Source organism: Micromys minutus (assembly GCF_963924665.1).
Source record: "Micromys minutus genome assembly, chromosome: 10".
Lineage (NCBI taxonomy): Eukaryota > Metazoa > Chordata > Mammalia > Rodentia > Muridae > Micromys > Micromys minutus.
Genome location: NC_137979.1, coordinates 4,590,116 through 4,605,526, shown reverse-complemented (window position 1 = coordinate 4,605,526; position 15,411 = coordinate 4,590,116). Strand labels below are relative to the sequence as shown.

General features: G+C 52.3%; 1 protein-coding gene across 1 annotated transcript in view; it reads right to left on the bottom strand.

Annotated features, from left to right (window-relative positions):
* Positions 1 to 4,181: 4,181 nt before the first annotated feature.
* Positions 4,182 to 15,411, bottom strand: part of COL23A1 (collagen type XXIII alpha 1 chain) — a gene marked incomplete at its 5' end in the record, with an annotated part of 269,518 nt that continues 258,288 nt past the window's right edge. The window contains 13 exons of the mRNA XM_080924021.1: positions 4,182 to 4,427; positions 4,849 to 4,887; positions 7,099 to 7,185; positions 7,352 to 7,405; positions 9,989 to 10,015; positions 10,261 to 10,314; positions 10,418 to 10,480; positions 11,555 to 11,581; positions 11,702 to 11,758; positions 12,022 to 12,084; positions 12,734 to 12,823; positions 14,011 to 14,055; positions 14,629 to 14,682. Of these exons, the coding sequence (XP_080780147.1) occupies positions 4,425 to 4,427; positions 4,849 to 4,887; positions 7,099 to 7,185; positions 7,352 to 7,405; positions 9,989 to 10,015; positions 10,261 to 10,314; positions 10,418 to 10,480; positions 11,555 to 11,581; positions 11,702 to 11,758; positions 12,022 to 12,084; positions 12,734 to 12,823; positions 14,011 to 14,055; positions 14,629 to 14,682 (663 nt within the window). The 3' untranslated portion in view covers positions 4,182 to 4,424. The remainder of the gene's footprint in view (positions 4,428 to 4,848; positions 4,888 to 7,098; positions 7,186 to 7,351; positions 7,406 to 9,988; positions 10,016 to 10,260; positions 10,315 to 10,417; positions 10,481 to 11,554; positions 11,582 to 11,701; positions 11,759 to 12,021; positions 12,085 to 12,733; positions 12,824 to 14,010; positions 14,056 to 14,628; positions 14,683 to 15,411) is intronic.

Below are 15,411 nucleotides of genomic sequence, written 5' to 3'. Positions count from 1 at the left end.
TCCTCCCAGGAATGTGTCCCCAGATCGCGGGACTCTAAACTGACACCCTGTGAGGGTAAATTACTGTCACCCTGGAAGGACAAATGCCTTCCCAGCACGGCGCAGGAGAACTCAGTGCCACTGCTGGGCAGACCATGGAGGTCTCTAGAGTTTCTTGCTAGGGCCAGACAGGGTAAACGTGACATGTCGCTACACGAAGAGAATTTTGTTGTGGGCAGATAAGGAAGCGGGTTGGAAAACTTCTGAGTCCTTCCTTATGTACCGTGCAGGAAACAGGCCCAGAAAAGAAAGGGACTTTGCACACAATAGGCCTGCTGCAGAGGCTGGACTAACAAGGTCTCGTGGACTCTTGCACACTGGATGACAAGAGACCTCTGTGGTCCTGGAGGCGAGAGAGCAGAGATACTTCCTCAGGGGTTGAGTGTGTGCCTCGCTGAAATGTGGAACAAAGGCTTGGGAATGCCCCTCAGCAGGTTGGGGCAGTCTTGTCCATATGCCAGCCCTCTGCCCTGTTCCCCAGTAGCTTATTTCTCCTCTTCCCTGGAAAACTGCAAAATGCTTACAGCACTTATTAAAGAACAGCCTTATATTCTTGTGGTTTTTGTTTGTTTTTATTGTGGTAAAATATACATAAGAAAAAACAAGCCATTTTGAAGGGTACAGTTCAGTGGCATTAGTACATTCTCAATGTTGCATCTTGTCACCAACACTCATCGACAGAGCCCTTCCATCTTCCCAAACTGAGTGGAATTTCGTGTTTTTAACCATAAACCTGCCTAACAGTCCATCTTCCTGCTCAAAAAAAGGCCTGTCCTTCCTGCCCCTGGCCTCTGCTAAATGGCCTCTTCACTTTCTGGTATCTGCCCTCCACAGCAACACTGGAGGCCAAGAGGACACAGGCTAAGAGGAGGAAGGGACTGAGCCAGACTTGGATGTAGTGGGGGGCATGGAGGTACAAGCCCATAATCCCAGCACTTAGGAAGCTGAGGCAGAAGTATAACTTTTGGGGCCAGCCTAGGTTATGTATTGAGCCTCTTTCTGAACAAGCAAGCAAATATACCCAATGCCCAGTCCTTGAACTGAGAGCAGGGTTTTCTCAGCTGACGTTCACAGTGAGCAGTTTCACCACTGGACGTGTCCAGTGTCCTGGATTTCAGGTGCATGCTAACCTTGGCTGTCTGCTGAATGCCAGGAGTGTCCCCCAATGCTGTGACAACTCAAAGCCTCCAATAAGGACAGGAAATCTAGTATGGTAGCTCCTCTTAAACCTTGGAGCCATCTGACCATGGGGGACAGTCATCCTGGTGGTTTCTTTAGTGGCTATGAAACATGGAATAGTCAAGGACTCAATAGACAGACCCCTCCCTTCCAGAATTATATGACTTACAGAGAACTGGCCTTCTTGGTAGGGAGAACCAAAGCCTCTCAGTCCTTTGAGGCTCATTGGTGAGGCAGGACACTCTCCAGTGTCTCACTTGAGACCTTGAGCAAAGCATTTTCTCTGACCTCACCTCAGGCTGGCATAGGACAGCAATGGCTCTGCACGTCCATTTGCAAGGATACAAGGTATGAGTCCACACGGGGGCAGTAATGGGCCAAGATCGGCCCATTGTAGCCAGCCTGAGAAGTGAAAGGGAGAACTTGTGGCTTCGTCTTCTAGAAAGCTCTTCTTGTTCTCCACCCATTGTCAGGGGTCTGCCACGCAGATCCCATGCATTGCCAAACAATTCTCAAGAAAGATTTTTCGACCTCTAAGAGCATGGGTTCAGTCCAAAGCCTGTCACTCTAGCCTGACTATATATCCGTGAGCAGATGACCACATTCTGCAGGCCTCAGATTTCCTATATGGAAAATGGACACTGTGACATCTACGCCTGCAGCCCGTTTTTCCGCAGGACTGGTAAGGGGATCAGATGATGTTTTTAGTTGGAGGAATGCTTTGCTAAGTGTGGGTTTGGGGGACGATACCACGTCTCCAGAGCAGGCACTGATGCCAGTGGACCACCTTAGTTGTCTTGCTCAGCTACATTTGCCCTTTTGCTTTCTTCTCGGATTTATGGTTGCCCAGTTGGCCCAGTGTGGCAGAGAACATGGTCTGCTATTTTTTGCCAGCTCCTCAGGGGGACAGAGATGGGGACTTGACATCACGTGTGTGTGGCTGGGTCCCTGTTTAGCAAAGCATGCACAAGTATGGTCTGGAGACTGTGGCCCTCCTTGGATCTCTGCCCTTGGAGGAAGGGAGACAGAGGCACTGTTACTGAACTGCTTTTTTCTACAAACAGAAAGATCTTGGTTCTGTCATCTATGAAAATGGGCATCTTTCTTCAGGTTGCTGTAAGGACAAGTAGAGGGAGACACGGATCCACTCCACAGGACTGTGGCTACTACTCAGTCTTGCGGCAGATAGAGCGAGGACAGCTGACCCCAGGTACTTTGGGGTGTCTGACCTGCCCTAGGCTCTCTGTGTATATTCCACAAAGATGAATCTTGCTGAACCGCATCTGAATTTTGAGCATAACTGTCTCATGCTTCAGATGAGTGGCAGGAGGCATTGCTTACGATGCTGTAACAAGGGCTAAGATTGTAGCCTTTTTTGGTTAAGTGCTTGCCTAACAGGCATAGAGCCTTAGGTTTGAACCCCAGCACTGTATGGGTCAGGCACAGGGCTGCACAACTGTAATTCCAGCGCTCGGGAGTAGAGACTGGAGGGCCAGAACTTGAAGGTCACTCTGAGCTACATAGTGAGTGAGTTCAGTGCTAGCCTGGGCTACATGAGGGCCATTTTTAAAAATTTTATGTTTGAGGGCTACAATGAAATCTACTCTCCCATACTTTCTCATTTAAACATGACATTGACACTTTCCTCATTGAGAACTGGGGTTGTCTTCTACTTCAACTGGGGGGAATCTCTGGCTCCGGCAGGAAGCGGCAGCATGGGACTTTAGAAGGCTTGGTCATATGAGGAGACATAGATTCTAGGAATCCTGCTGCCATGCTGTGAGGAAGCCTAGGCCATGCAGAAAAGTCCCAGGTAGGCAGGTGTCATGATTATTGGGATCCTAGCTGACAGACAGATGAGGGAGAGTACACATGAGGCCTGTTCAGGTGAACCTCTGAATCCTTAGAACTGACAGACTGGACATTTTGAGGCAACAAATTTGGGGTGTTTTTGCTGAGCATAACAGAAGGGAATACAGAGGCTCAGGGTGTGACTGGTGTCAGGATTCTGATGACATGTGTGGGTCCAGGTCTTGGGCCTGTATTCTCCTATCTCCTACTCTGAATATATCCCCTGGTTTGGAGGAAGGCTCTGCCTTCCCTTTGCCTCTTCAGCCAGGAACCATTGGAATTAAACTCAGCCAGAGGTGACCAGGGAAGTCTGTATGGACAGGCATGGTGGACACACTTGTGGTTTATTGCTCACGGTGCCTTTACACAAGGAGGGATGTGAGGCTGTGGATGGAGCAGCAGCTAGGAACCTTTGTTAGAGGTGTTCAAGCCTCCCAGAGAGGGCAGGGTTTTAATCACAGGGGTTTTGCTCAGGCTTGCCGGGGGACCAGCCTTCAGGTTCACAGTGTCTGTACCATTTACTAGGAGGCCTATTGCTGTCAGGCTGGCCAGAGGCATAGGTAGAAGACTTGGGGCCAGTGAGACACAAATTCTGAACAGGAGGCCTGTCTCCTCAGGGCCGACAAAGCCACTTCCTGTTTCTGCTCTGGGTGAGTTGGTAAGAAGACTGTGAGTAGCCAACTAGTGAGTATGGGCCTCTTCACCCTATAGCCAGGGTCCATTGCAGCTGGCTGCACACTGAGGTATCCACAGAGCCTTGCCGTCCCCAAGGTCCAAGGATACAAGCCCCTGTGTCAGGGTAGCTTCTGGAAGCCTACTGAACTTGGGTGGAGCCAGGCCCTGTTGGGGTTCTTTCCATTGCCTTCTCCCCAAGTGCTGGACTCTAGGAATCTTCGCCAGCCTTGTTGAGCATAGGGTCCCAGTGCAGCTGACTGTGGCAGAGCTCGGAGGCAAGAGGGTACAGCAGTTGTCCAAGGGGGTGTTGTAAGACAGTGAGAGGTTTGGGCAGTGGGGTTTCGGGGAACAGTTGTAAGTCTCTGCTAATCAGGTGATTGCAAGCCCAACCTGGAGTCTGTCCAGCCTCACCTCAGCCAGGCGTTTTCACCCTCGTCATCTTCCCTGGGAAAGCCAGGCCCTGCCTGGGGCCTTTGAACACAGGCTTCCCCAGAGCAGCCTGTCTGCGTTCCTGCCGGCTTCCTGTGCACATGGTCCAGGGGCTGGTTGGCACACTTGCAAATCTTACAAGGCTACAGTTGGCGCATCCCATAAAGAAGTTCAATATATTACTGTCTTGTTTTTACACGAGTTAAAAACGTCCAAGCGAATCTGTACAGGTTGGGAGCTGTGTCCGAGGATCACTGGAAAAGGAGGGAGAGATGGGAAGTGCTGGAGGAGCCTGGGGAGACCCTGTGGTCCCCACTAGCTCCTTCTACTCTGCTGATGTGTTCAGGAACAAGCATAGCCCCCCTTTTCTTTCCCGGCCTCTTTCAGTGGGGCAGCTAAAATAAGTCTCAGAAAACTCCCTCATGGTTTTGAACTGGCAGGGCCAAATGCCAACCAAGATCCAGATGACACACATCAGCCAGGACCAAGCGCCAAACCTTGGCCACAGGACCACAACATCTCAAACATTTTTGTGAAACATGACTATTCAGTCACTGTGTGAGACAGCAGTGTAAAACCTCTTTATGGTGGTACCTGGTCACCCATGGGTCCTCTCTGACCCTCTAATTCTCCCATCCCAACTCCTCCAGGCCCACTCGAGACCCTTTTCTGTACCTTATGCCAGCAACCCGGCACAGGCAAGCCGTCGGGGCCCTGGAAGAGAAGAAGGTTTCAGAGATAGGAGTAGGAGGCTGATGACCTCTCAATGCCTCCCCCTACCCCTTCCTGGGACTTTAGGGAGATGCAGCCACCGGACTCCACGGAGACAAGGCTGGGTGTCTCCTTTGTCTGTCTGAGGACATAGTGTCCCCTCATTGCACTTGTCCTCTCATGGTGTGCTGTGGGCAGAAACAGGATGCCCTGACATAATGGACGCTGTGCCAGGCACTTGCCAGCCAGAACAGGGCCTGGTCCTGTGAAGAGGAGCAAGGCTTCCGGCCTTCCAGGGGCCCTGATAGTTTTCAGGCTGTCGGCAGAAATGCCTCTGAGAGAGTGACAGTAGAGGAAGAGGCATTTCTCCAGCCTTTCCTGTCCACTTTGATCGGATCTGGAAGACTGTGCCATCAGGGTGAACTCTGGGCATTAGAGGTGGGGTCACCTGGGGAGCCCAACAATGTTCACCCAACCATCAGACACCAACAGGGGTGAGTTCCCTCAGGTGCCCTGGAGGGTTGGAGAGCTGAAGGTGAGCAAACGGAATATGAAGTCCCTGGAGGATGCTGAGGTATAAATGCTCCACTCTGTTCCAAACACAGGGGCAGGGAAAATGCATGGGACACACCCCCTGGACCCCTATGAAGTACATGCTGGGGCACAGTTTGGGGACCAGAAGATGGGGAGAGGAGAAGAGGGTTAGAATGCACCAGAAGGCAGAAATGAGGAAGAGAGGGGGCAGAACCAGCACCCCAAAGCATCCCACAGGCTCAGCATTGCACACACAGCACACAGCAGCCAGACTGCGTACCACAGGGCAGGGCTTGATGCCCTTCACAAGGCCCGGGGAGCCTGGTGCCCCTTGCTTGTCTCCACATCGAGGTTGTTCCTGTATTAAAGACAAAGGCTTACTCACTTGGAAGAAGTCTGGGTCCAGGTTCTGTGGAAGCAGGACTGGGCATCTTTACCCTCTCAGCTGTGTGTATGCATGTCGTGTGTGTGTGTGTGTGTGTGTGTGTGTGTGTGTGTGTATGAGTGCGGAGATCAGGCCCTCAGGCACCTTATACCTTTTGTTTGAGACAAGGTGTCAATTAGCCTGGAACTTTGGCAAGTAAACAGGACCAGTGGGCACCAGAGATTTGCCTGTCTCTGCTACATCAGCACTCGTCACCGTGCCTGACTTTCCATATGGGCTCTGAGAATTCGAACTCAGGTTTTCACACATGCGAGGCTAGTGCTTCACTGCTCGAACCACGTCCTCGGTCCTGGCTCACTGTGCTTGACACAATCTCTTTACAGCAGAGGCCTCTATGTTCCTGTCCTCCTGTCTCAAGCTCCCAAGTGCTGGGATTATACACTTCCCCCTCCCCTCATCAATATCCCAGACCCGCCTGGAAGGAAGAGAGGGTTGAAGGAACTCACTGGAGGCCAGGAGACTGAGCAGAGGTCCCTGACTGGGTCAGTCTGCCTGCTTCTCAGAGCCCTGCCTGGGAGCGAACATCTGGATATCCAGCTCTTTCATGTGCCCGTCCTTTTTGAGCAGCACTTACAGACCCTGATATGTAAAGCCTCCAGCGTTCTAGGAAACAGGGACTGAACTGTGGGGGTTTCCCTGCCAGGCTTGGTGTGTTTTCAAGAGCCATTGCCAGCAGGAAGTGAGACAGGTAAGTGGGGAGTAGAAAAGGATGGAGCTGTGTGTTTACCGGGGGGGACTGGGGAAGGGGCTAGGCTATCAGTGGAAGAGAAGATACAGGAGGGAAAGGTTCGGAAGGGGAGAGAGAGACCTGGGGAGGGCAGGGTGGCCTGACTTTCCCAGACCCCAGTGAGATCTTAGGCAGCTATGGTCAGTGTTGGGGAGCAGGATCCACCAGTCACTGACTTTGTCCTCACCAAATCTGTCTGCTAGGCTTCCCTTCTCAGTCCCTAGCCGCCTCTTAGGGCACCCTCAAGTTACTGATGATGCTGGGAAAAACCAGTTCTGTTCTTGTCCTGGACCCTCCCCATCCCAAGGTTGGTTCAAGTCATCTCTGCCTTGAGGCTGAGTAAAGAGAAGACAGTAACCAGGGGTGGTAAGCACTTAGTGGCCAGGCCTCCATCACTACAGATAGCTGTATCCTTCAGCCATGCTGATGGGAGTATCAGGACCACAGCACAAGGAGCTGGCTATGGTACCTATGGCTGGTTGGAGTTTCGTCCTGCTTAGACACCTACCACAGGGCATGGCTGGTCAAGGCCCGGTGGGCCCGGCTCTCCCTTCTGGCCTTTCACTCCTTTCCGGCCAGGAACTCCTCGCTCCCCCTGTATAGGAAGGAGATACAGTGGTTGTGGTTGCTGGGTTTGGGACCCCTCCACTACCTCTCAGTGAGATGCCCCAGGGTCTGGTAGCAACCAGAACCTGCAGCTTTTAGCCCAGCCTCCACCTCCCCACCTGCTTGCCCCATCTCCCTCCTCCCCCACCCCTCACCTTCTCTCCACGTTCACTTCGGTCACCCTTCTCTCCCCTGGGTCCAGGGAAACCCTGACGGATGGATGAGAGGTTAAGTATGAAGTGAGAGCTGAGCCCACTTCTCTGTGACCTGATGCTTCTGCCCTTCACCCGCCGTAATCCTTCATCCACACATAACTGACACAGACTGCCAAGCTCTGGTTGTTAGTTCATGTGCCTGATGGGTGCCAGGTGCGCACGGAGAAAAAGAATGCGTTTGGGACCCCCCAGCTCCGCTCCTGGCTAGAAACCCCAAGGGAGGTAGAGCTACTGGACAGTTGCTTTTTTTCTCCTGCCACAGCCAGGCACAGCTGGTCCTGGCCCAGACTCAGCTGGGACAGAGGAAACCCACAGAAGTCATGTGGTCGGACATCTTCAGTGGGCTGAGAGAAAGTCACTTGTGCTCTCTGCCCTGGCTCAGTTCCTCTACATTCATCTCTTAATCTATTGTCCAAGCATCCAGTAGGGTCCAGGTTGCAGGCTGGATGCTGGAACAGACAAGGATTTGGTGTGTTTCCTTCATTATGTCTCCTGGGACAGGCTATGGAGTGTGCTTGCTCAGACACAGACATGAGTCAGACACTAGTGGCAGGACACTGGGTATAGATGGGCTATTCCGACAAGGGGCAGGTACCACAGGAATCTTTTGAAATTGGTCACCATGCAGGTGGCAATGGGCTGGGGCTTGGTAGACAGAGAAAATGGCAGTAGGGCTTTAGATGCCACATTGAGTACCAGGCCTTCTAGGAAGCAGATGAAATCACTCCATAGCCACCTAGAGCTTTATCCCATTAGCCTTCCTGGGTCTTGCAAGAGGTTCAACAGGGTTACTTTCCAGCTTTGTCACACCAGTAGAAGATGACCCTCCAGGTCAGGAGCCTGGCTGGTCCCTCTCTTCCTGGCCCATGTTTGCTCACCAAGGCAACAGAACTTTCTTCTTACAGTCTAGGGGACCCTAGAGGACTAGCAGCCCTGCATCCAGTCCCAGTCTCCTTCCCTGCCTCCTGACCTCAGATTCCTTCCCTCTCACTGATGACCTCCAGGTGGCAGGGCATCTCCAGCCTAGTCAGAGGGGAAGCTATACCCCTATAACCCCACGATGGCTCAGGGTTGACTAACAAGAGTCAAAGAGATTTGCTCTGCACCACTAGCAGGGGAGGCCAATCTTCTCACTGTATTTATGTCCAGGAAACCACTTGTCTGGCTGGACCAGATCTCTGGTGAGTCCCACAATGGGAAGGCAAAGACCAGAGAGGGAGAGGGCTGGGTGTGTTGACATGGCTGTGCCCTGGCTACATGTGGTTAATCCTTAGACTTTTCAGTTGTGAGTCATTTTAAGGAAGTTTGAATTTTTTTTTTATGTTGTGTTACCAAAGGAGGCCTGATGTGATCATCAAGCTAATGCTTCCTGTTGTCTCCTCACAATCCCACCCTAACAGAGGTCTCAGCACTGGTCACACATACTTTGCAGCAATTTTCTTACTGTTCTCTTCACTTCTCTTTTACAGTGTATCACCCTTTTATCTACCCAACCACTCACTGATTCCTCTATCTACCCACCCACCCACCCATCCCCCCACCCACCCACCCATCCACCCACCCATCCATCCATCCATCCATCCATTCATCCATCCATCTATCCATCCACCCACCCACTCACCCATCCACCCACCCATCCATCCACCCACCCACCCATCTACCCACCCACCCATCCATCCATCCATCCATCCACCCACCCTATCCATCCATCCATCCATCCATCCACCCACCCATCCACCCACCCATCCATCCACCCACCCACCCATCCACCCACCCGTCCACCCACCCATCCACCCACCCGTCCACCCACCCATCCATCCATCCATCCACCCACCCACCCGTCCACCCACCCATCCACCCACCCACCCATCCATCCACCCACCCACCCATCCATCCATCCATCCACCCACCCACCCACCCATCCATCCATCCATCTATCCATCCATCCATCCACTCATCCATCCACCCACCCACCCATCCATCCACCCACCCACCCATCCATCCATCCATCCACCCACCCACCCACCCATCCATCCATCCATCTATCCATCCATCCATCCACCCACCCATCCACCCACCCCATCCATCCACTCATCCATCCACCCATCCACCCATCCATCCATCCATCCATCCACCCACCCCATCCATCTATCCACTCATCTATCTATCCATCATCCCTCAGCTATCATTTTTGTCCATCAATCCATTTCAGCCATCTATCCACCATCCATCCATTAATCCATTCCCCACCATCTCTTCATCTTTCTCTCCCATCACTCACTATCCATTCATTTCTTCAGCCGTTATCCATTGTCTGCCTGTCCGTAGGTCTGTCCCTCTGTCCATCCTCTATCATCTGCCAATCCATTAGCTCATCTATCCTTTCTCTACTCAAACATCAAGCACGCCAGTGTTCTACTGTCCCTTTGTTGTCAGCCTATCATCCATCCCCAGGGTACTCTAGGGAATGTCTCTGGACTCTGCACTGACGACACACTAGAGTTAGCCGGGTTGCTATAATGCTTGAAGACACACACAGAAGGGCCTGGCACTCACAGTGAATCACACAAAACTTACGTCGAGTCCTGGCTCTCCAGGCCTGCCCTGAGGAGAGAGACACAGAGGGCATGAGGGGGTGGAGATGGGATGTTAAACACTCAAATGCTAGGGAGTTCAGCTCAGTGGCTGGTAACAGGCAAAGGGGCAGGGCAGAATGGTGTCACAGAGGTACTGTAATTAGTCCAGTGGGGTGCAGGGACTCAGCAGGGTGCAAGGGATGAGCCCCAAAAGCTGAGTGCTATGGTAGGTATGTGGTCACTGTGGGCAGTGCCCTCAAGGCAGGGTGGTACCTTTTCTCCTTTGGTTCCTGGTAAACCAATAAGGCCTGGTGGGCCAACTGGTCCCTGGGTGGAAAAGGAGAGGGTTAGCAGGCACAGTGGGCGTAGGATGGGGAATAAACAATCGCGTAGGATGGCCTCTGGGATAAACAACGCTCATGACACTCACAGGCAGACCAAGAGGGCCTCTCTCACCCAATGCACCCTTTTCCCCCTTGGCTCCATCCAGACCCTGGAAATGAGAAAGATTCGTTAGAGGAGGGGTGGGATAGACAGGTCAGGAAAGCTTGGGTCTGTGTGGACACTTAAGTATGCATGGCAGGCGGAAAAAAGACAGACTCCGGGCTGTCAGACCTAGCCCTGGCTTGCTCCCTTCTTCCACACACAGGGTGAGGGGTCCTAATGGCTGGGGTAGCCACCATGCCACAGAAGCTCTTGGACTGACTACCACCAGCCAGCTGCAGACCAGGGCTGTCAGCAGATGTGTCTTCAAACAATAATGTGTTGAAGCCTATGTTGCAGGATATTTGATCACACTGTAAAACCCAAGATCATGCTGTTTACTAGAAAAACCTGTTTCTAGTTGTGGTGTGGCTCAGCCCTGACACACATCTTTAATCCAAGAGGTTTCTGCTTGCACACTGGAAACAGGATTAAATAAAGTCAACCGGTGGTTGACTTTAAGAGGTGGAGCAAACAACCAGCTGACAGGAAGTGAACGTAGGGTACCAGAGAGATTAAGAGGATGTCAGGACAGACAGATGCACAAGGAGTAGAAGGGAGGGACATTCAGTTTGAAGAGGGTCTTTTGAGAGAGGGGCATTCCTGGTGGGACATTGACTAGAAGGTCATCTGGGTGGTTTCTCTGCCTCTCTGAGCTTGAAGACTTTCGCCTCCACATTTGGCTCCCGAGTCTTTGTTGGTAAAGACAAACGATTGAGATTTTGTTTAAAAAAATAACAAACTTGGGACAAACAGAATCAGAAGCAGTGCCTGGCTGCTGGACTAGGTCAGGGTTCTAGGACTCAGAGTCCTCCACGGGGCCTGTGAGCTGGGGAGAGAGACTGGATCCTAGATGACAAGAGCTGAGGGAGGCTAGGTTTCCACTCTGTGTTTGCCTCTCTTGGGGAGGCAGAGGGAGGTGGGGAAATGAGCTGGAGGGAGAGGGAGGCAGTTAGGGTGCCTTGGCAGAGGGAGGAGGAAAGGACAGTCCCAAACATGGAATGGGGCTACTCTGGGGACTACACGGTGCCTCACTCTGTCCAGGAGTCAAGTTCCTGAGTGAGCAGGATGTTTCTGCACTCACCTTGGGACCCTGGATCCCCTGAAGGCCCTGAAGGAGGAAAATCAGTAGAGCAGTGTGACTAAGAGAGAACTGTGCTGGACCACCACTCCCAGACCCAGCCGCTCCCCACTTGGTTATTCCAGCTGCTTTAGGTTAAACTGTTCTTACCATGGGGCCGGGGGGACCAGGAGGACCGGGGGGCCCTGGCTCCACTATGATCTGGGCCTGGGGAGGGTTTGAAATGGGTTAGTCACCCTGTGTCTGTTACCTCTCATCTGCTCATCCACTGGAGCTGCCACACCCTGAGCCCCTGGGCAGGGCTCCTTCCTGCCCCCAGAAGGGCACAACATGGGGTCTCAGCTGCAAGTGGGGTGAAGGACACTCCCCCTTTCCAACTGCTCCAGGTGGCTCCTCTGTAACCAAGGATCAGCGCCCCCACTAGGTTTGGACTGGGTGTGGGGGAGCCCCCAGTCTCAATTTCCCCTTACCAGGCTCTCCTGTAGATGGTCAGATGCTGATTCTCCCTTTTCTCCCTTGGGGCCATCAGCACCCTACCGAGCAGAGTGGCCTGTGAGCTTTTCTTATTCATCCTAAGGTTACCACCCTCTCTGTGTTCAGTTGCCTTCCTCCCACCACAGCACTGGGTCTTCAAGAAGAGAGTGCCCTTAACAGCTGAGCCATCTCTCCAGCCCCTCTTTTTTTCTCCTCCAGTACAATAATTTTACTTCCTAACACAGTAAACATGTACATCCAAATGTGTTCACCTTGCACATCTATGCACAAATAATTTTCATGTTACACCCGCTTTGAGAGCTAAAGTGTAGTCAAAGCTGTCTTGGTTGAGATATGCAATGTCTGGTTGGCTAACCTTCACCCCTCGGCCTTTCTGATGGGGCCCCGGGAGTGATAGAAATATTAAGGACAGTGTTTACTGCAGACTGCTGTCCAGTTCTGTGTTGTCACTGGGACTGGAAAGTTTATTCTGTTAGCAGTGGGGGACTGAGACCTTGGGAGATTCAGTTGCTGTGCTGCTGGACTCCGGGTCTGAGAGGTGGGGCAGCTCGGCCACTTAGCCACCAGCTGGGCCTCCCTATCTCTCCTGCAGGGCTCCCTGTGGGCCTGGGGAAGTTCTTTTGTGGCTGAGATTGTAGAGGCTGCAGGACATTCGGGTGAGAACCAGCAAGTTCTCTGACTACCTACCGGAAGACCTGACAGGCCCATCTCTCCTGTTTCTCCTTTGGGCCCAGTTGGTCCAGGCTCTCCTGGGTCTCCTTTTGGTCCTTTGGGACCCTGAAAGCCACCAGAAAAAGGAATCAGTGGACATTGGTGGGCATTCTCCTCTCCCCCAACCCTTGTGGGACTTTGAGTTTCACAGGTCTGTCCACATGCCCACAGGGTAGCTCACACCTGTCATAAGATCTGACACTCTCAAAGACATTTACATGCAAGTAATTGGTTGAGTGAAGAAATGCTGTCACTCAAAGCAAACAAACGCTCTTTTATTCATTCATTCATTCTTTCATTCTTTCTATCTTTTCCCATCTCCACGCTCTCATTCTTTCTGGCTATGTAGTCATGGGTAACCTTGAACTTCTGACCCTTCTACTTCCATTTCCTAAGGGATTACAGGCATGTGTGCAGCTCACCTAACCTGATTCTTCTGCTGGTAACTCTCACCCTCTAGCCGAGGTATCTGGGAACACTGGCTGAGCGCAGCAGGTGGCTATGGGGACACTCCACCTCTGCTCCCCTGCATGTTTGGGGCAGCTTGTGAAGACTGAGGTGTTCCTTCTGGGATACTCGGGAGGTCAACTTTTAGATTTCATTTATTTCTATTTACATGCACGTCTGTGTAACCCATTAGCGCAATGCCTGAAGAGGCCAGGAGACACTTGGATCCTTCGGGACTGAAGTTACAGATGGTTGTGGGCCTCCAAGTGGGGACTGGGAGCCAAACTCAGGACCTCTGCAAAAGCAGCAAGAGCTATTAACCACTGAGCCATCTCTTCAGTGCCTTGTTGTTTTATTGGGTAGTGTGGGACTTGAACTCATGGTCTCATGCATGCTAGGCTCCACTGCTGAGCTACACCTCCAGCCCTCACGAGGCCAGCTCTGGGCTCATGTGTCAGGAACTTTGAGCTTCATTCAACCAAATTACCTGCAGCTGTCATGCCTTTGTGAGGGTGTCAGATCTTATGACAGCTGTGAGCTGCCATGTGGTTGCTGAGATTTGAACCTGGGTCCTCTGGAAAAATAGTCAGTGCTCTTAATTACTGAGCCATCTCTGCAGTACTCAACCAGTTATGACCTGTCCAAGATGTGCCTCTTATTAGAGACCCAGCAGTAAAGATACATCCATACATATTGAGTGACCCCTGGGGGAGCTGCTCACGGAGGTTTGTGTAGGAACACACACACACACACACACACACACACACAGAGTTCAACATTGACACAGACACGAAAGGCTCAGAGACCTTCTCTCCATCGATTCCTGGAGCACCAGGCAATCCGAGTTCACCCTGGAAGGGAACAAATGGCAAAATGGAATTGTGCCTTCCTAATTAACCAGTGTGTTAGTGGCCCAAGGTGGGGACTCCCTGGTCAGCTTACAGCTGCTGGGGTTGGGTCCCTACACATGGGTTTCCAGGAGGGTGTCCATTGTCTCTTTGTGTGTTCAGCCTGCAGGATAGCTGGAACCGGTTCCAGCTGCCCTGCAGGCTGGGGTACTTAAGCTTAGGACTAGAGGGTTCAGGGACTTGTTCTAGGTCACAGACTCCAGGGATGCTAGTGTCAGAACCAGACCCTGCCCAAGCTGGGGCCTTTGTCTTGAGACAAAGTGTGATGAACAGGTATAAGCCACAGAGTGGTTGTGTGCACCTGGGCCACCGTATGTCCTAAGGGGTACATCGCTCAGTTTCAGGCTCTTTCCCCAAGTGTGGCAGTGAGGCTCTAAAGGAATGTGACTTGTTTAGGAAGGGGTAGGACCCTTTTCTCTGACCCTTCTAAGCTGGGCTAGGATGACAAGATGAAATTAGGGGTACATATGACAGAGAGAAGAGGTAGGACTTAGAAATGAGTTCAGCAGCACTGACCTTGGCTCCAGGGATCCCTGGTGGCCCAGGAGCTCCCTGTGGTCCAGGAGGACCCTGTGTGCAAAAGATCAAGCCAGTTACGGTTAGACAAGCCCCTCCACTGCCCACCAACCCCCCACTTTAGCTCTAGGTTCTTAGCAGCTTGCTTCCCACCCAGTCATATCAGCTCTGTGACTGGCAGCTTGGTTTGGCCTTCAAGTCTACAGAGAGGCCAGCAAGAGGGCACTGGCCACCGGAGGAGATGCTGGTGTCCATGGCTGGAGGTTCCTCTGCCCTCATGGAAGTTCTCTCCTGCCTAAGATTTGGCCCCTCCTTGTCCCTCAAAATTAGCTTAAGTCTCTTCTTGGCATTCAGCCCAACGATGCAACCCAAACACTGGCTTGGTCCTGTCTGCTTTGCCTCTTCTGTAAACTCTCTGAGCATCCGTTCTGTGGTCTGCTGCCTGCTGTCCCAGAGGTTCCCCAGGCACACAGGAGAAGATGGTCTACACTGTCTCAAGACATGACCTCACTCCTAAGCTCCTGTACCAGCACACTCGCTCATGACCTTACCCAGAGGCCACACCGGCCCCAGCTCCTCTGACTGTCATGAGTTCTCCTCTCCCCAGCCAGCCCCCTAGTTGATCTCCCCACTGTGATGTCTCTAGACTTATGGCCTCCACTTTTTCCATCTTCTTTAGGTCCAGACCCAGCACCCATGTCCCTGGCGAGCTCTGTGCCTCAAGCTCTCCCCACACTAACGCTCACACACTTCAACAGCTCTACCAGGCTACCTCCAAGACAC